General features: G+C 41.9%; 1 protein-coding gene across 2 annotated transcripts in view; it reads right to left on the bottom strand.

Moving 5' to 3' along the window:
* Nucleotides 1–6,059: 6,059 nt before the first annotated feature.
* The window catches only part of INO80D (INO80 complex subunit D), a 46,421-nt gene continuing 31,773 nt past the window's right edge, over nt 6,060–20,707 (bottom strand). Inside the window, exons 11-12 of one of the 2 annotated variants that reach the window (XM_052792689.1) lie at nt 18,595–19,787; nt 6,060–18,163 (exon numbers count right to left, since the gene is read on the bottom strand). In XM_052792689.1, coding sequence (XP_052648649.1) covers nt 18,619–19,787 — 1,169 coding nt within the window. In that variant the 3' untranslated portion in view covers nt 6,060–18,163; nt 18,595–18,618. Of the gene's footprint in view, nt 19,788–20,707 lie in introns of both variants that reach the window. The other variant, XM_052792688.1, reaches the window with a different exon arrangement.

Raw genomic sequence — 20,707 nt, 5'->3', positions numbered from 1 at the left:
AATTAGCAAATTACCTGTTTGAAAATAGAAGTAGAAAACGTAATTCTCAATTGTTAACAGTCTGGCATCTTTCACATAAAAATTACAGCCATAAACCAATTTCACAATGCAAGCCTTGCACAGTAATACTTCCCCTTGCCAAGCCATTTTCCCAGAGTAAACAAAAACCTCTGACAATGCTTATCTTGGTAGAAAACCTTGCAAGAAAAATAAACAGAATAATGTCCAAAATGAAAAATAAAATAGGATGTGTTGGTTTTATAGCACTGGGAAAGCCATAAAACTTAATACTCTGAGTGCAAGAGGTTGAAGCCGTTTGCTCTCGTCAGTGTATCCCTTCCATCAAACACCACCTACCACTGCAAACCAGGTCCCAAACAGCTGCTGGAAAAACAGGAGGCAGAAGGAAAACAAGGCTAAATTATGAATTATATGAATGAGTGGATTCATTTTTATGGCATTAGAGATGACCAAAGTAAAAAGAGGATTTTCTTCTATAGTTTTGATGTATTAAGAATTATGCACTACAGGCTGCATGTCAGTTACAGGACCAGAGGGTAACATGGAAGGGATATGATGGTTAAAAACTACCAGTTTTCCAGCCAGGGAGTCTCACACCATACAGGACAGGACGAGCAATGTGGGCTGGGGGGGCTGATGAGGCAGCAAGAGGATGAAAAATACTGTCTGTCATAGCTCCAAAAACTGCAAACTGGAGCTTTGGACAAGAGATGAAAGCAGACCAGGGAGAGCTGCTAGCGAGAGCTTGGATCCACCGGAGTATGTTGGAGTGTAAGACAGCAACATCTGCAGGGTGTCCACCAGAGGAGACAGCCACTGGGCAGCATACAGACAGGGAGGAAGATGTGGAGCGAAGAGTATGCAAGGTGACAGAGAAGCCAGCTGTGCTGCCAGGTGCCACAGGGACGGTGAGGTGCATGGGGCAATGGAGAGCCTGTGAGATAGGCTTCCAAAATGCATGCAGGCACCAGAACTGAAAGATAAGGACAGTGTCTTTTTGTGTCACCCAGTGATGCTGAACAGATTCAGTCACACTGAGTCACTTGCTCTTTTCTGCTGGTATCCTCCATCATTTTCTGTACAGTTTAGATTACATTTAGAGCCACTAGAAGATTCATGCATTGTTTGTCTCTCACAGACTCAGCTTAGAGCAGCCAGATACAGATTCTGGCATTAGTTAAAAGCATCAGTCATAAAATCGAGGAAGAAGCAGGAAGAGACAGGTAGAAAGCTTGCGGAAAAATATCCCGTGTTACTGGGGGGAAATTAAGGAAAACAGTGCCTGCAAATATTCAATTAATTGAGTAAGAGTTAAGCTGCCACCCACCAGTCCGGCTCTCTGTCACCTGGCAAAGCAGATGGCAGCAGTGCTGCCTGTGGGCAAAGTCTGCCCAAAAGCAGGGACATACTCAAAGAGACACAGCACGGTCTTTGTGAGACACTCTGCTCCCCGTAGCACAGGGCTGTGTGAAAGCAGCCGACATGACAGCAAACCGGGAACCGATAGGAGCAGGGCTGCTAGCTTTTTAAGCATTTTTAAAGGGAAACGGTGTCTGATAAAGGCATCATCACTTTAGTGTGTCATCACAGGAAATTTGCTACAGGCAGCCAGCGTTGCAGGGCATGCAAAATACCACAGCAGCTTTGCTGAATTTTTCTGAGAGAGATTATTTGTCAAGATCCTCATCTCCCTCATCTTTGAAAGGGCCTATCTCAGACAACATATATATTTGTATGACACCTTGACTGATTCTAATTTCTTAATTAGGGGTATTAGGAGTAGTTCTGCCAAGCAAGGCCTTGTACCTGGGCAGAGCTGGTAGAGATAAACTAGAGGAGTGAAGAGGATAAGGTCTGACAAGGAACAATTCTGAGTTCTAGGAATCTAATTTTGCTTACCAGAATCTCTTCAGCAACAATTTTAGTTGCGGTCTGAGGGGAAAGGAGATAGAGAAGACAAGACAAAAACATTGTATGGAATGGGCAAAGCACTGGACAAAAAAGGAGGAGAAAGAAAAAAACAAAACCAAAAGCTAACATTAAACAGTAGGACCCAAGGGAGAGCAGAAAAAATGAGATTAATAACAGAGGAAACTGGCTGGCTCTACCGACCAAATGCTGGTTAACAGAAAAATTAAATTCTGTGAGATTAAACAAGGCATTAAACTGGTTGGGGCAAAAAAAACCCCAAACAAACCAGCAACCAAGTTCTCTTAGATATAAGTCAAGTGGTTTTGCTGACTTTGAATGCCCAGCTGGACTGGAAAAGCTCTTTACTAAAGCAGCCATAGCAAATGCATGAATTGTTGAGAGCACAAAGACTACACACTTAGGGAAGTATCCTCCGCTGATGCTAATACATGTCTCAATTCAGGCAGCAAGTTTAAATGTCTGCACCAACAGGCAACAGGAATGTGCCGAGAAGAACCCCAGATGCCTCACGTGTCTTGGATTTAACCCATCTGTATGCTTCTAGGCACTTGAAGAGTCACCCTTTAAACCTCTCTCCCCATCCCAGTTGGGTTCATCCTAATGGGGTGATGGCAAAGAACATTTTTCATTAGCAAATGGAAAATAAAATACAACAAAGGTATTATTTTGAAGACCTGCCCAAAACTGGCTATAGAAACTTCTAAGGCCCCCACACTCAGGCAGCTTTCCCAGCACTGGAAGGGATCAGCACCACCATGGAGAGACACAGGGAAACTGTAACTAGGTACCACGTGCCCTGTGTAGAAATGGTGACAATAGTCAACTTTGGAAAGTATCTGTGAACACTTCCAGGGTCCAGTTCTGCACAAATTCCGCTGGCACAAACGTGGACCAACTCTGCTGATGTGGCAGTATTGTAACTGAGACTCACAGCTCAAAATCAAACTTTGGCAGAGTGCTGGTCTAAATCTGGCATAAATCAGCCTCTCTATTCTTGCCTATGCTTTGGCACATGCTGAGGCAGAGTTGCTGTTACCCCTTCAGCTGGAGTTTGGGCCCAACGCATTTCTTCATGAGCACTGCCACCCTCAGCACATGTAAAGCCTCGGTGCAAGAAAGCCATAGCTTGAAAAGAAATGCTCCAACACACTTAAAACCCAAGAGAAACCGAGATTTTTTTTTTTTGCATCCATGAAGTTCTTTTTAGCATGAGCCATACCCTGTTGTACCAGGTACCACACAGATGCTCTGATGAAGGACTATATAGACAGGGGAGGGTGCCGAGTCAGATGCCAACTGTGCTCCTCGCAAGCCTTACTGCCCAACCTGGGGTCACAGTGCAGGCTCACAGCACCGGCCTGCAGCTAGGAAGACCCTCTCCCCTTCCTCTCACCACAGCACTTTCTCTCCTGCTGCAAAGGGCCACCACTGCATCCAGCATGGCTGCAACAGGGAAGCTGGAAGTGGCTGAAGTCCATGACACCCTCCCAGGATACGTGGGCTTGCAGAACACAAGGGAGCTGTGAGAAAATACTGGTCAGTGTGACAGCATTTACATCTGTACCAGCAGCCTAACCAGCGTCAGCTACCTGGTAGGCATCACAGTAGTGGGCCCCACAGATCAGATTTGCAAGAGCCCCCTGGGATAGCTGCTGGCTGGTTACAAGGGGTTTCTTCCACCAAGAGTTGCACAGCATGAAAGCAAAGGCTTTAAATTTTAAATTGAAACAGGCAAGAGCCTGAAGCTGGTGCAGAAGCTGAGCAGAAACAGGCATCAGAGCCAGACTGACTTCACATTACAGGACTCCTCCACACATGTGGCTATGTGAGCCATTGCAAGTGAGCTGTGAGGGGTGATCAGGGCACACAAGCCTCTTGGTCCTAAGGACTTCTATCAAGGGAGTTACTGGATGCAGGTGTAGAAAGTTTGTACCGCTGTTCCCCTACAGAAGCACAAGAATGAATCTGAATATCAAAGGTACTTTGCTTTCAGGGTCATTTTTAGCACAACACTTCAATTTTCTTACTAGATTCAGTGGTACCAAGACTCTTCACTGGCACCTTCTGTAAGTCATAAATTAGCAATAGCAGTAAAACAAGGCAGCCATTCCCGGGCTGAACCTCACGCCACTAGACACGACAATCACCTCTTAGCCCCTTAAAACAAGCATCCTGTATCTCCAAATCAGACCTGACAGCTGCAGAGTACCAGCCCTGCGCTTGAGGTGTAGGCTCCAGGGGGGAGTATGGAAGATGGCCCCCATTATTTCCTGCAGAGGAGACAATTGCCCGTGACTATGGAAGGGGAGAGAGAGGTTTAATTTAATTCAGTAAAGGATTCTCCTTCCAATTGCTTCACGAATACAAGAGCAACACTTGCTCTTGTAACAAAATGTCACCTGCTTTTCAAGTACAAACTAAATGAGCTTTCCTGAGAAAATAATTGCCAACTATTAAAAGGCTACTGTTGGAGCTCGAAAGGGCTGTTAAAACACAAAGAAAGATGTGCCACATTCTTCCTGAATTGATACTTCAAACAAAACCTATTTGTGTTTTGAAATGTGGCACTAGAACAATGACTGGTTGTTTACATTTGTAAAGTTTCAGACTGAGAGCCATGCAATCATTTTCTAAGAGCAGCATTTCTTTGTTGTTCGAGGAAATGCTGGGAAAAAACCCCAGGTGATTCAGTTGGTCTCTGCCTTAGTCAGCAGAGGAGTCTCAGCCCATCTCTCGTCAAGCCCACGCTGGAGAACGTCCAGCTTGGGACCAGACCAGGCAACTCTGCTTCTGCCAGGGAGTCATCCCCAGGGAAGAGCCCCCATTTTCCTAACTTCCACCTTCTTACTCCCCATTGCGGCCTCAAATCTTACACCAAATAGCAACTTACTTTTGGTGTTTTGTTAAAAGTAGATTTTTAACAACTATTTTCTCCATAAGAATAAATTCTTCCACCTCTCACCATTTTGACTTTGAGTGCTACTTGAGATAGGAGCACTTTGAAGGATCAGCTTTGCAACATCCACACGCACAGCCAGAATCGCACCAACAACAGCCGACAACTACCTCATCACTATTACCCCTATAGTGTCCAAATGCCTCAGGCCCATAACCTTGAAAACTCCCTAGAAGGGACAAGCTTGGGGTAGATTTTCTCCAGTCATATTGCACTGAACTTATGCTGCTGCACTGTCCTTTTGTTTACTTTAAGTGTCTGACCTTTTCTGTCATCACTCTGTCTTGACAGATGTCTGGAGGTGGCACTTTCAGTGTACTCCCATCTCTCAGGAAGGCAAGGTATTAACACACAAACCAGTTTCGTCCTTTGCCACGAAACCTTTGCAGCGCATGTTAGCATGGAAGACTACATTATTCACTGACACCGCCTACCCCTCGGCCTGAATTGCAACCAGGCACTGTGAAATGCTGCTCTAATTACACTGTCTAGAATGGCTGGGCCACTGTTCATTAAAAAGAAGTCAAATTACTGAATTCCCTTCTCATCAATCTCTGCTGATGGTTACTCTGATGATCAGGGCAGTATTAACTGAGCCTGCTTATGAAAAACAGAACCTGGAAGACGGTCTCACCTAGGACACGACTGCTTTTCCCTTGCAAGTCACAACCTCAAACACACTGGAGATGGAGCAAACACCAGTTGAAGCACACACCCTCCTGTCAGAAAGCAAAGGGGAAGACTTCACAAAACAAATGGTGAGAGGAAGGTGCAGCAGCCATCTATTTACTGCAAGGTGTCCAAGGCATAGTTCTGACTAAAGAGAGGACATCCTTCAAGCTACTGTGGAAAGGCCGCTCTCAGAGAGCAAACCTGGCACTGGAAGGTTAGTGCCAGCCAAGGCAGGCTAGTTCGCACCAGCTGCAGCAAGGTGGCAGGAATGGCAGCTTTTCCCCAGTGTGCATACTGTCTGCGTCCGAACAAGGCAGTGGTGATTCCTAGCGTCTGACCAATCCAGGTAGTTACCACATGCATGCCCTGGCCTCGCAATCCTGCCCAAGAGCTGACCGGAGCCCCGCAGCACCTCAGCAACCATCATTTCTCATCCACATGCTAATCTTCAAAATAACGCCAAACTCCAACTTACCAGTTTCGGTGATGAAGCAGGTATGTATTTTTTAAATCTCAGCAAACATAACAACATGTAAGACAAAATTCTATTCTATACTCCTTAAATTATATTTCAAGTACAGTTCTGCAAACTCAAACCAGAAAACAAGATGAAGAGGATGTGGTCTCCAGGCCAGTGATCCAGAGCTAGAAAGCACTATAATTAGAATCAGGACTGAGATTGAAGACCCCAGCTTGTTTGCAAAACTAATTAGCTAAATGTCATTAGAAAGCAATAGAGAATAAGCAAGAGCAGAATCAGACTCTACAGCTATCTAAGCAAAGGACAGTTTAATAACTGTACTTAGGATATGTTTTAAAAGAAAAACGAAATGACTTTACGGATTAGATTTCAGCCTGGGCAATATTCATACATCTCTGACGTAGCAAAATGGCTTGGAGAAGAGGGTTTTCATCATAGTAAACACGGCTACTTCACAGCAAGATTTATTAATACATCCAAAAGAAAGAAAGAAAATCATTTTGTCACACTATATACAGATAATACATACAGTGTTTTATACACATATTACATCAGTTTTTACACAAGAAAAATATACATAAAAATGTAAACTTTTGTATACAAAAACCCTTAAACAAATTAAACAAGGACCAGATAACAAAAGGAGACCAATCTATTATCATTTCATTGATTTTTTTTTTTTAAATGTTAATACAGTACATTCATTGAGAAGTATGAGGAACATGTGAGCCAACCTTTCCTATTTAAAGGGAAAGTACAAACACGAGCTTTCCTACCCGCCCCTGGAATGCTGTCCGTGAGCCTCCAGCACTAGAAGCAGTAGTGTGAGTTGCTATCGCTGCCGGGGACCCCGTAGGAAGCGACCCTTCTTCTCTGGCATCCCCATGCACCGCACTCTCCAAAAGCGACGCATCCGCAGAAGCAACCTGGACTGGGCTTTTTGTGCGTATTAGCTAGTCTTCCAGCTAATATCATGAGACGGGATGCAGCAATGCAAGTTTGTATGTTCCCTTTAAGCAGTCATTAAGTGGATTTAGCTTGCTGGAGCAAGTTGTTTATTTTTCCCAATGTACGGTATGCTGAACACGTGTCAGGGATGAGAGGGAAGAAGGAAGGGGTGTAAGAGACTGCTAATCCTTGCTACCATGCAGTTACTTCAAAATCAGGTACGTTTGCAAGCTACAATTCACTGGTTCAAAATACTCTGCCTCACCTTTGCTTTCCCACTGCAACTTGTTTACATTTTAAACTCTAGTGGCCAAACAACTGTACGAGGCTCTTTGTTACAAGGCTGTTTCTGATATCAAAGCGTGATCAAGCTACCTTTAAAATGACACCAAACACAAACTTCTCTGAGACAGCCTTAAAGAGTGAGCATTCCCTCTAAGCACTTCAGATTGTCCATTTGCCACCTTCTCTTTTATTAAATCTAGGATAAAGATATTTAACCTTAACTGCAAAAAGGATATTGGTTGAGATTCTGACATCTGTTTTGCTCCACTTGCAGGTAAACATTTTGGGGAATTGGAGAGAAAAAAACCAAAAACCAAACCCACAACAATAAACCCAAACCCTAAAACCTCAGGCATCAAATAAGGGAACTGCTTAATATCTTGGTGAGAAAACAGTTGCAGAAACTCGTGGGAAACAAACGATAGATTCCAATGAAGGCTTCTCACATTAAATAAGTTAAAGACTTGTTACAGATATCTTCAATAAAAACATCCATCCTCCACAAAGTATGTTAAAATGTAACACAATAGCGATGCACTGGTATTTCTCCTGAAAAGGACAGAAGGACATGAAATCTCCTTAGTGATGTCAGTACTATTGAATGTAGGAGGTGAACAATGATTTACAAAAGTAAAGTAATGAGGGAAAAAGCTGTGTAAAAGAAACCATGAATCATTAATTATAATTGGACAAAAGGGGGGATGGGGCAGAATGTGATTACCATACGCCTCAGAAACCCCTGAAGGAAATAAATACTCAGGAACTTGTGTTTCCATTTCTTTCGTATGTCCATCTAAGTGAAGGCGGGAGTAAGGGCTTGTCTGCTTGCTTTTGGTTTTTTGTTTTCTCTTTTTCTTTTTTTTTTCTTTTCTTTTTTTTTTTAAATAACAACCCTTCTAGTAAAAATTCAAGACAATTACAAATGGCTTTAGATAATTAAGAGTCTCCTTTTTAAAATAAAACTTTGATAACACATTTCTCCATTTCTTCTATATAATGCAGCTTCAGTGAAAATATGTCATAAGGGACAGCAATTTGCAAAAAGTGAGAAAAAATTGCCAACCAAGGTTCATAACATATACACATGTATATGCAGGACATCTACACTCTATATACATATTAATATACGTATGCATGAGTATATAATCAGGAGAGAACCAACAGGTACATTCTCCACATACATGAACTGAAACAGCGTAATATATGTGTGCATATAAATATGTATTATACACACACAGTACACAGACATACCCATACACACGCCCAAACATATGTATTATAGAAATCGTCGTGTATGATTGCATGAAAGCTCAGATGGAACAGGACACCAGTTACCTTTTTCTAATAGAAATGCAAGGAAGACAAAATTCCATGGCTGAATTGCGGCCAAGAAAAATCATGCCATATCCATACTGAGAACATGGAATGCAGTACAGCTCTAGGACAGAACTGGAGCAGCATTCTCCATTGAAACTGAAGCCCAAGTTAGCCAGGAGTTTCAACAGTGCTTAAATGTGACTGAGCAGGTTTCTGACAGCTGCTTTCTGCTAAAAGGATATAAAAGCTCCATTTAGTCAGAAAACAGAAAATAGAATACTTAAACCCACAATTTACTTGCATAAGCAAGATCATTCAATACACAGATGCAAAGTGCTAGCATGTTAATGGTCAACTCTGTAGCTCGTTTTAAAATCTGTTTAATGGTAAAATATAACAAGCTGTGTTTCTCTTGATATGTTTGATGACAACCCCACTGCTCAGAACAGAGCACAGGGCTGCCTTCTGCTTAGCTTACTGCCTGCGTTACAGGAAACACAAACCAAACTCCCTTTTTCTCCCTGGGGCTGAAAATTGAAGACAATTTTTGGGGGGTGCATTTTTCTCTTTTTGAACATTTAGCTCTCAAATACGATGCTGGGTTAACCATTGGATATGCTAGGAAGCTTTGCATCAGGTTCTAAGAAAAGTTTGTGGTCATCTGCAAATCAATCACAGTCGTACTGGAGCACAATTGAATAGCTGGGAAATTCTGCATGTTCAAGCAAGTGCTCAGGGCCCAATTCAGCTGCCACTACAGTCACCAAGACAATTTCCCTATTGCCTAAGCAGAGCTGGATTGGGCCATTAAAGCTGATTGCTGCTAGCAAGAGAAACTGTAGAGATGCAGGGGTAAGGAGGAGCTGGAATGGAGGCAAGGGAGCAGAGAAGCAGAAGAGGTCGGCATTGCAAGAGGCCTAGTATAGAATAAACAAAAGCAGAAACGTACCAAGGGAACTCCACTGCGAGGGCTGAGGTAACACAAGTCAATGGTGACCAAGCTCAGATCAGTCACTGACATAATCCAAATCCCTCAAAAGAATTAGAACAACCTTGTTCGGCACAAGTGCTTACCTGTTACACATATGTTACGTGGATAGTCTCTCTCTTCAGCTCACACACTTACTCATGTTACAACTAATGTACATGTGTGTGATACAACGTATATTCCATCTATACATCTGTATGCATGTATATATAGATTTAGGTTGATTGCATCCATACATATTTATTGTACATCATGAGGGCAAGTCCACATTCAGCAAAGTGCTACCAACATCTCATATACAGATATATCTCTCTGTACAGGTATACACAAAAATGGGTTTATTCTTCCCCATAAAGGCATAAAGATTTATGCTGCTAGCTCCCATTACCACCAAATAAGCAGAAGGAAAGGCCTCTGACAACTTCCACCTCCCTGCCCTTTCAGTTGTATGCATATGTGCCAGAAACAAACTGTGGGGAGGGGGAAAGGGGAAGAGATGCCTGGAGGGTATCAACACACTGATAGGGAGGGGGATATAAAAACAAATTTTTGAAAATTAAGTTTTGATTTGCAACTGCTTAAAAAAAGCCTTCAAAAAATTCAAATGTCTGTGCAATACTGGAAGCTCTGTTTTTCTCAACAGATTTTTAAAGTCACCAGGATCATCATCATTAAAAGTGATACTGTATGAATAAATAACAATTAGGTTACTTTCTCCAGCCTAAATAGAACAGTATGAAGAGTAAGCCAATCTGAAAGAATGTTTCTGACTTCTCACAATTTCAAGTGAGAACTCCCATAAAGATATCTTCCTTCTCCAATTATGGAAAAAAAAAAAAGTTAAGTGGCCATAATTAAATTCAGAATTTCACAGCACAAGTGAAACTCCCTGGACTGAAAGTGTATTTTGTTCTGCAATCCCACAACAGCAGATCTGGGGCAAAATTAATATATGCAAAGGAAGGAAAGAAAAACTCTACTTTGAAGACAGTCACTCCACAAACAGCGCCCTTACAACCTAATTTGAAAACACAAGTACACTGACTGACAACATTTTCCAAGTCAGACCATAGGAGATTCGGGTATTAATTTGCAAAGACACAGCAATTCCCATGCCTCCCCATTCCACCGAATGCAAACCTTCCCATCTCAGTTTCTCCTGAAAAACATCACTCATTTCTCCCAGCTCTCCTCCTCCCCTATTTGTTTTATTTAAAGGCTGTCTTTGGGAGCTTGGTATTTCATGGCATTTTAAACAGGGCTCAATGCAACTCATTTAAAAAACAGTAAAATTGACATGATATCAGAGTTAGCCTTATAACAGAAGATTATGTAGTAGAGAGTTTCAGTTATTTATACAACAGTGAGGACATAACAACCCCCTACTAAATAATCACATTTCTACAATACATTCCATCACCTCTCGACTACTTTTCTCTTTACAAAACTATGACCTACATACAATATACACATTCATATCGCACATACATCCCCCCCAATGCATATTTTTTGTGTGTATATATAATACATACATGCACACAAGCAGTCTAATTCTATTTATAAGTCACAGTGGGAATTCCTTTGTGAGGAAAGGAGGGGAAAAATTCCTGAATAAGACACTGTAGATTCCTAATGTTCTGACTTTTCAAATTCCAACTCACAGAGCTAACTGGAAATAAATACATTAAAAAAAAGAAAAGGTCTTACAAACTTGGTTCACAACTTCCAGCTACAATAGTTGGATTTTTTTAATTTGATCTATTTACCCTGTAACTAAATTTCTAATCATAGGTACAAACCACGGATAAATTATTGCAGAATGTAACACTCAAAATAAAATTTAAAAAGAGTTATAGGAACAGTAATATAAGGGTTAAAAAGAGTTCTATGCTTGTTGATACAGGATACCATTTTATTTTATTTATATATATATATCTATATATAGATATAGATATCTGCAAGGTAGCAAAGAATAGCTGTACACCTTGACACGGCAAAGATCCAGTGTAAAAAGGTGCTTCACTAGTTTGTTTTTCCAAAAAAGCTTGTATATAATTTTATAGCTATTAAAAACACATATGCAACATAATTCATTACACTCAATACAGCTTTAGTATAAAACTTATAATTTATGAGGTGATGTTAATAGCATAAATTAATATACCATTTCTCTTAAAATCTACAATAAGTATTCTGAAAGCTCATTGGGGAAGGGTATCTTTAAATAAAAAGTTTAAAGCTGAGCGTGATGAAAAAGATTCTGTATGTTGAACTTGAGATGAAAGCCCCGAGAAGAGAAAGAGTCCCTAAGCCAGACACCATGGACTATAAAACTGAACAAAGAATTCTCCTTCTTGCGCTCTCACTTAGGTGACGCTCTACCTTAAATTATTATTTACTTTTAAAACTATTTACTTTTTTTTTTTTTGTTAACTGCCCTTATTTCCACAAGGAATCCCTGAGACATACCCAAAACTGTACAGTGAAGGTCATCACTGTTCAGAGAAACTGGTTCAACCCCTTCTGGTAGGATGTAGCTATTTTGCATGAGAATTGAACTGTCTATCACTTCAGAATGAATCTATTTGCACCGGAACAAACTACACTGTTTAAGACGCAGGTTGGAGAGTTATTTCAGGGTAAATCTGTCCACTCCAAGGTGGAAGCCAACGCCATTGCAGTTAGCTATATCAGAGCAATCTGCACCAAAGTTAAAGTTTTCCAGAGGGTATCTGGGAATGTTACCTATCCAGAGTTTACCTCTGTGGGCACTGGCTGACGATGACAGAAAGCAGGTAAAACATTAGCATTACTGGACCAAGTTCAACACGTGTATGTGGTCGATACACGGGTACGCTGGACATCTCACTGTGTGTGTGTTTGGGGGACTAGCAAGGGGAAGGAGTAGGAAGAATGCATTTTTCTACATCGAGTAAGTACAGTTTTAAGGTCAAAAGCCCAAGTTTCATCCTGTTCACTTCCAAACCGAATTCTACGAGCCAGAGTAGACTGAAAAGGTGCCAACACTTACTTCAAGAAGACAGGAAAAGAAAGCCTTCGCCAACTATTGCTGTCAATCTACAGCTAAGCCCACCTTCTACTTTCATGCTTCTGCTACCTTATTCCACAGTAGCCAGAGAAGGAGTAAATGAAAGCAGAATAAAACAGGGGAAAGCAAAGAACCCAACAACCATGAGAAGCAGCAGAACAGCAAAGGGAAAAGCTCCTAAAACAGTCACTACTGTTTTTTTTAAAAAAAAAGGCTGAAGACATGAGTGAGAAAGTTGTTCCAAGACACATCTTTCGTAACTCCTTCTCGTGCACAAAACTTTTTTTTCCCCAATAACAGTGGTTTTGTCTAGTTTTAAAGACAAAACCAAAACTTTACCTGATAGAGCTAAGGTCTCTCATGACCAGACCTCTCCTAAAGTCCAAGTTTAAGTTTAGTAAAAACAAATGTAGATTTTTCCACCAATATTCCTTACTTTTATTTGGGCTTGTGGGTACTAAAAAGAATAATTTAAATTTTTCTTCATGACTTTCTACTGATGCACTTCTCAAAAGAAGAGGAGATTGTGAGAAGGTAAACTCTTGTTAAAAATGCCTCCACATTCACTGCTAGCCTGTGCACTCCCATGATCAATGTTGTACCTTCAGCATCTAGTTCGTGACATATCAGCGTGTTGTGAAACATCATCTTACTCACTGATCTGAGAGATACTTTGATCTATTGCACTGTCATTCTAGCATCCAAAAATGTATGTTATGAATTGCAGGAATCTCTCCTCCTTTTCATTTTACAGTCAGATTTGCCCAGGACCACCGAAGACTTACCGGTTGGCACTACTTACATTGGATAAGTATCTGAGAATAGGAGAATAAAGGAAAGAATGATGAAAAATGTAGAGAGAAAGGAAATAAAGGAGGTACGTGAAACAGCCCACAAGACCTTATCATGAAATGTGACCCAGAAGATCAGCAAGAAGATCAGAAAGACTTAAAGATCTGGTCAGCACATTAACCCAAAACTATTCCTTCCATTAATATTTCCACCACCACTGGACCTTGCAACAGGCCTGCACAGGAGACTCCTTCACATGTAATGGTAAAAATACAAAAGCAAAAGTAAACAACCCACCAGGGAAGCTACCCAGACACCCATACAAACACCTCACTGCAGACAATCACTGCAGGAAAGTTTTCTATTGTTTGTCTGCTGAAAGCATCTCCTACCACCTTCCCTGAACCCTACTACTCTTGAAAGATTCAACTGCAGGTAGCTGGCTCTTCTAAAAAATTTTCCCTCCTCCCTGCCCAAAGGCTCATACTGTTGGAGAATTAACCAGTGGACTCGGCTCACCGCAGCAAAGAGACAGAGAGAAATACCCCTGGAGCCTTGCCCATGCCTACAGGGAAATGCAGCAGCCACGATGCTGCAGGAGCTCAGGGAGGAGCTAGAACCCAGAAGCAGACTAACAACACCTGTATGTAACCACCAGGGCCAGCTTCTCAGGTAAGACCACCTGTCCACTGTTTATTGTACTCCTTCATGAGACTCTTCTTTCCTGGCAAGCAGATGCAATCCCAGACTGCATTTACATGCAGCTACAGCAAAATGAAGCTTCAAATTGAATTTGGCTACTGGTTTGCAGGTTCAATCCTAGGCCCTTTGCCTTGGCCACGCCCCTGAAGCCAGTGGCATCACACTGTGCCTAAGAGCTCACAACAGAACTTCCCTATTTTTCAATATCCATCTCCCTCAAAAATACAATTTTTAAAAAATTTTTTAAAAAGCGCCACTTCCCTTGGCTTCTCTTTGCTATTATGGATGACTCTCCTTTAACATTTTTTTCCTTGCATTTGTACTTCCAATACCATCTCTGATTTTTGCCTAGCAGGTGATAAGCTTCTCGGGGCTTTCCAATGCCTTCCAAATGAGAACTGCAAATCCTCATTTCACTAACCTGCTGAATGAAGTTGGAAATCTAGCTGTTGCTATCTTCTCCGCAGTGCCTGAGGCAGACCTGCAACTGTGCTACCTCTCAGCATTATCGATTTAAAGCCTTTATGCCCAACCATAAAGAGAAGCATGTTACTAACGAGAAGGGAACTAAGCAAGAACCTGGAGGAACTGGAAGACAGGAGGAGACAAAAGGCGGCATCTTTTCCATCTTCTTGCATCATACATACATCTTCCTATATCATAGTAATTATGAGGCCAAAGAACAAATCAACCTTGAGATATCTAAGTGCATATGGCTCCTCTCAAAGTTGGCATAAAGTCTTCCCAAGTGAAAGGAAACATCAAAGCATGTCTTACAGAATGCCTTACCCACAATGCCAGCACAAGGCTGCTCCTGATGAGCCTCTGTACACTGTCAAAGTTCATCTTGTGTTAAGTACTTTTGTAGAAAGACTAATTGAGGTGCTATTATTACCAAAAACGAAGTTACTGGTATTCTATTCTAAGTCTAATTTTTTTTTCCAATTCTTTAAAACTCAAATCTTGTGTAAAGAAATTAACATTTAGGTTCAACTAGCTTTATTTCATTTGTTAACATGTAAAGGGCACGACAGGTATCGACCATCTCAAATCAATGGACTGAAATTGCTACACTGGCTCTTTGGCGAAAGGGTGATAGAGTGCTAATTGCTATACGAGGAGATGATACTCAAAAACCTTTGCGAGAGAGCATGGATTCTACTTGGGAACAACATAAATAACAGCCTCGAGGACTATCTTAACCAGACCTGCAGTATTTCCCAGAAGAAGAGGTGTGAAACATCTCTGGCTGCACATACCTCTCAAACTGGATCTCTCACATCCAACAGTAAGACACCAATTCACTGAAGTCAACAGGTTGTGTGGGTGTAGAAGCCCACCTGGAATGATCCACCTTGTAAAGCTAAGACCAAGACCCGTAACTGCTTGGTAGACTGTAACCATGAAATCGGCGGCAGTGAAAGAACAGGAGGTGAACCAGGAAAAGGCAAGAGTGGTGACCCATTTCAGAACTCTGTGTCAGACAGGACAGAGGGATTCCTATTTCAAATGTATACAAACTGAAGTTTATTTTTAAAAGTGCAGCTTTATTGCAAACTTAGTTTGCTCATTGAAAAATGTTACGTAGTCACTTTTCAGGGAAGAGTCATCAAGGGATATACAAAGATTGAAGTTTAAGTGGGGGAAGAGAGTTGATATCCTAGGCTGCCTTAAAGGAATGCAGGTACATAACGACCATTGATTTCAAATGGGAATTATGGACCTGCATAGCTTTGACAGGTTTTGAAATTCCCTGTCTAAATCAATGCTGAGATTAGGAGCTGGGTTCTGTTCTGAGTTAGAACAGTACAAACTCACAGTGACCTTAGACTAAAAAGCTCCTCTGTAATTTATACCAACTTGACCAAGCAGAACTTGGCTCTCAGTTCCTCTCTTCCCTTCCCCCCTGGCATTTGCTAAGAAAGAGAAATGTGATGTGGGGCAAACATACTCTGCAGTAGCCGCAGCTTCATTAAAAAGTTTGATGGGCACAAGAATGATTTCAAGACCAAAGTCCTGAAACCAATTTATAGAAATTAACATCCTCTAAAATGACATGAATACACAAGCAGATTAAAGAATTAACCATTTGGTATACTAGTTCTCCACTCTTTTTCAGCCAGTCATCCAAACACAATGAAGAAGGTATATGGACACAACAAAAATCATTTGCAAATCAAACAGTTGTCTCCTCAACAAAGTATGGGGAACATAATACAAAAATAAATAAATGCCTTGTCAGATTTGCCTCATTTCACAATACCACTGGGCATTCCTCAATCAGCAGGACAATCACAAGCAGGATTTCATAGGCTTCAATTCAACTTTTTACATGATTTAAAAACATTTAAATGTTACAAACATATGTAAATCACCACTTAAAAATATTCGGCTTATATTATTAAGATCTATTTTACCAAGTATGAAATAAGGACTTCATAACAACAGAAGCATGAAAATAATTTTTGTTTCCTCCACCCACATACACTTGCAATTTCAGAAAAGGACATATGCATCATCCATACTCCTTTATATTTAAGGAGGACAAATCTTTCAAGAAAAGAGGGATAGTATGATTGCTACGATAGTAAGAAGACACAAGACCTATCCCATTTAAATTCGGTTCCTTAGCAAGATGGAAGCAGAGGTTTGGGTCAGAGATTTTGGTGTGGGCCTGACTGCTAATAAAATAAATTTCTATAGCAACTAAACTTCGTTCAATGATCCCTTGCTCAAACAATTTATTAGGCCTCCCTATTACATGTGCTTGGTATCTCTTAATTTCCTGAATTAGACTAGAATACATGCAGGTAGGACATTTTACTATAAGGTAGAATGAAATCTGTCTTCTACAGTAAGAGACTGAAATGTGGGATTTTCTATTCTCTCTCATGTGCATCTCAGAAACAAACCAAGAAGAGTAGAGACTTGTTATAACAAGTGGGAGCTACTTTTACAGTCAAAGTCAGAGTACAGTAGCAAGTTTGAGCCCTATAAAGTCACAAGCAAGTTCCTTTTTTCCCTTCCTGATAAAGAGATGCAAGTAAACACCTCAGAATTTCTGCTGCTGTTCTCTCTTGGATTAAAAAACATTTAAAAAAAAAAATCTAAAAGCTAGCGGACTCCTTTTTCAAGAACTGAAATTACTACTGAAGAGTCTGAATACTATCTTTAGCAGGGGGGCAGTAAAAGCAAAACTGTCCTGCAGACAGAAGGAATTCTCACCTCTCTCTTTTGCTTTAGCGATTTCTCTTTTGGTTAGCCATGACTGCTGATAGGTACCTGCTAGTTTCTTACATACATTCAGCTTCCCATAAAGAGCATCAAACCCTACAAGTGTCAAAAAAACCTGTATGGCTCCTGGGGGGGGGGGGGGGGGGGGGAACTATCCAAAAAAGTAGCTAGACATAATTTGAGAAATGTGTCCATTTGAAACTTACCAAAGGGTCTGACCTAGACTTGTGTGGATGGGCAGAATACCAATCAAATTCTTCCAGTTTCAGCTGGGAAATACCTGTCAGCCTGTCAGGCAAGGAGTTCTGGACAAAGCCACACTTGAAAAGGCAAATCATCAATGCTGCAAGGCCACAGTAATTCAGCAAGGGAGGGAATTTCTGCACAGGAATCTTCACTAATTCAGAATCTATTTCAATCCTTCTGTTTTTCTTTCTTTTTTTTTCCTGGGCTAACTTCATATCAGCCTTCAGATTTCTGGGCAACCAGTCAACTGATCCCCTTGCTGCTCAATGAATTAAAAATCATCGTAATAGAGGAACAAAAATCAGCATGCAGTAAGAACAGTGACTAGTTCTGGAAGGGGACAACTCCCACTTCTTCACCAAAAGAAGAAAAGGAACTGCTGCTCCTGCACCCCAAACACACACACGCACACTGAGGAGGTCAAGAAACTATTTTAAGAAACTGCCAAACTCATCCTTGAACCACGATCTTGACTTAGGACTTCAGTGCACCATTCTCAAATCAATTGTGTGCAGCCAAGTTTTCCATGCCGGATGCTACCTTCAGAAAAAAGTAAATAAAAAAAAATAATAAAAAAAATCAAGAGACTTCTGCCCACTGGAAAACCTTCTACCAGATGCTAATGGGATGGCAAGCACTGATCCGAACCCTAGGAAACAGTAACATGCATCAGTAATCTGAGGTATCTTCCCATTTCTAGGTCTTACTGCTAAGGTCAATTACATCCAGTAACTGTGCTGTATCCTTAAGGAATTACTGGGGAACAGTGAACCTGCCTGCAATAAATGAGCACCGGTGCATAACAAGCACATGTGAACGCTACAGCAAGGTTCACAGAGGGCTAACCCTGGTCAGTACTGAAGCAGGGGTTTTCTTCTCAACCCCCTCTTAAAAAAAAGGGAAGGGAGGACAGAAAAAAAATAAAGAAAAAGGAAAAAAGGAAAGATAGAAAACACAGGTCCCCCATCTACCTGCACAGAGCCAGGCAGACAAGCTCAGTTGGAGGTGGTGAAGGGCGCGGATGCATTATTGGTACTGGTAGCGGTGGCACCGGTCACTGCGAAGCCCGTGGGAGGAGCTATGGAGCTGTGGCTGGGCTGCAGGTCCTTGGGGATGCCACTGTGGGAGCTCAGCTGGTGCCCAAAGGCTGCGCTGAACTGAGGGAGCTGTTGTTTAGGGGAGGTGGAGGCCATGAGTTCAGCGGAGGCAGGACCCATGCCACTAAAACTGGTCTGCGGTAACCCCGGAAGCACACTGGAGCTGTTGGGGGTCACAGTGGCGAAGGCAGGCTGTGTGGTCTCTGAGTGCGAGGTGGTAGGTGGTGTGGACAGGGAGGTGGACAGGAGGTGTCCATCTGCACCAAGAAGGTTGCTAAACGGAGAGGGGTCCCCAAGATTGACAGGAAGATTTCCCCAGTGAGTTCTGGGGTTGACCACCCCGCTAAGTGGCACATCCAGCTGAGTTGGGAGCAAGTGCTGTGCCATCATGGGCATCTCTGCTGAGAAGGTAGCTGCCAAGTTATCACCAGAAAAGGATGTGGTGTGAGGGGATGTGATATGGTCACTGTAGGGAGACGGCACATGCTCACTATCATAATGGCTTCCATGGGGTGAGGAGTGTGAATGGTCACTGCTGTATTGCTGTCGTGAGGTGATCAGGTCATCTGCCTTGCTCAGCAGCTGGGCAGGGTGGGGCCTCTGGGAGGCATGGCTGCCATCATGAAGTCCATGAAACTGTCCTGGGAAGGCTCTCTCCCCAAGGCCACTCTGGTTTATCAGAGTGGCAGAAGTAAGGCTGACGTTGGCTGGGGCTGAGAATTGCCCCTGGATCTGCCCTGCCAGGGGCGTAGGTGGGTTGGACAAGGTAGCAGAACGGAGCAAGTTCTCATCCAGCTCCAGACCGGAGAAATTATCATGTACTATACGCCCATTCAACAGCTCCCCCAGATCCGTGTTAACCTCTCGACTCAAGGACTGAATTCCTGGAGCTCCAGCACCTGTAGAGAACACCCCTATCCCTCTATCTGACAGCTCCTGAACTGGCACACCATCTGTCTGTGTAAGTACTCCAATGGTACTCAGGCACTCAAGAGAAGTTACAGCCTGCAGGGCCCGTTCCAGTTCTTCAGCCTCTTCTGTAGTCGGAAGGAGATCTCCATTTTTACCTGCAGAAACAGGGACACCAGAAGTTAGTGCGCTCCCCTCAGGTGAGCCTGGCACTGGCACTCTAAGGATGCAGATGTACAGACAGTTCAGTACAGAGCTGCACTGTATGATAACCTTCCAGAATGGCTTGTGGCACACAGAAAATTTCATTCACCAGCGTTCACTAGGTAAGCAAGGTAAGAAAAATGAGAAATTACACCTTCCTCTTCAATGGAACTCCCTCTCTCCACCCTCCTCTTCTACATGCTACAAGATGCCTCCCAAATCTACTAGATTTAAAGTAAAAACGCTTAAATAAGATTTTCTTCAATGCTGCAATAACATAAATAGTCCACAAACTCCCTCCTACTTACCACATTACAGCCTGGACCTAAAATTTACACAGTCAATACAATTTAGGTTAATTTCAACTCAAACACAGTCTGATGTCACCTCATATCAGAAAATGACCAAAGAAATCACATACCCCAGCTCTGGGCTGTTCTAATTTCTTTGTTACATGTGATAGGTACTGAGCTTTAGAATCCACAAATTCAGGCACAGTTCTGATCAAAAGCTAGTTTCAAAAATGTATTTAAAGATTTTATTCTCACTCTCTTCTCCTTTTATCAAAAGCCAACATTGACTGTGATTCCAGCCCCACTCGATGGCAGAAAGATGCCATTACTGAGAATACTCGATTAAACTGCAACACTGACAGGCAGTAAAAACATAAAATAAATTATTAAAATACTAAACCAATTAGGATTTTCAGAGCAGTAATTATAAGAGCAAGCAGGGAACTACACACATCAGCCTCCTTAAAGTCTGCTTTACTTCAGAGCTCACAAACAAACAATAGAGCAAATGCACACTTCCTTGTCTAAAATTTATTACCTCTGTAGGAAAGCAAGCAACCTCTCAAAACGCATTTTAGAAA

The sequence above is a fragment of the Harpia harpyja genome, chromosome 7, assembly GCF_026419915.1.
Source record: "Harpia harpyja isolate bHarHar1 chromosome 7, bHarHar1 primary haplotype, whole genome shotgun sequence".
Lineage (NCBI taxonomy): Eukaryota > Metazoa > Chordata > Aves > Accipitriformes > Accipitridae > Harpia > Harpia harpyja.
Note: the sequence above shows the minus strand (reverse complement) of the source record. Positions and strands in the feature narration are given on the sequence as shown.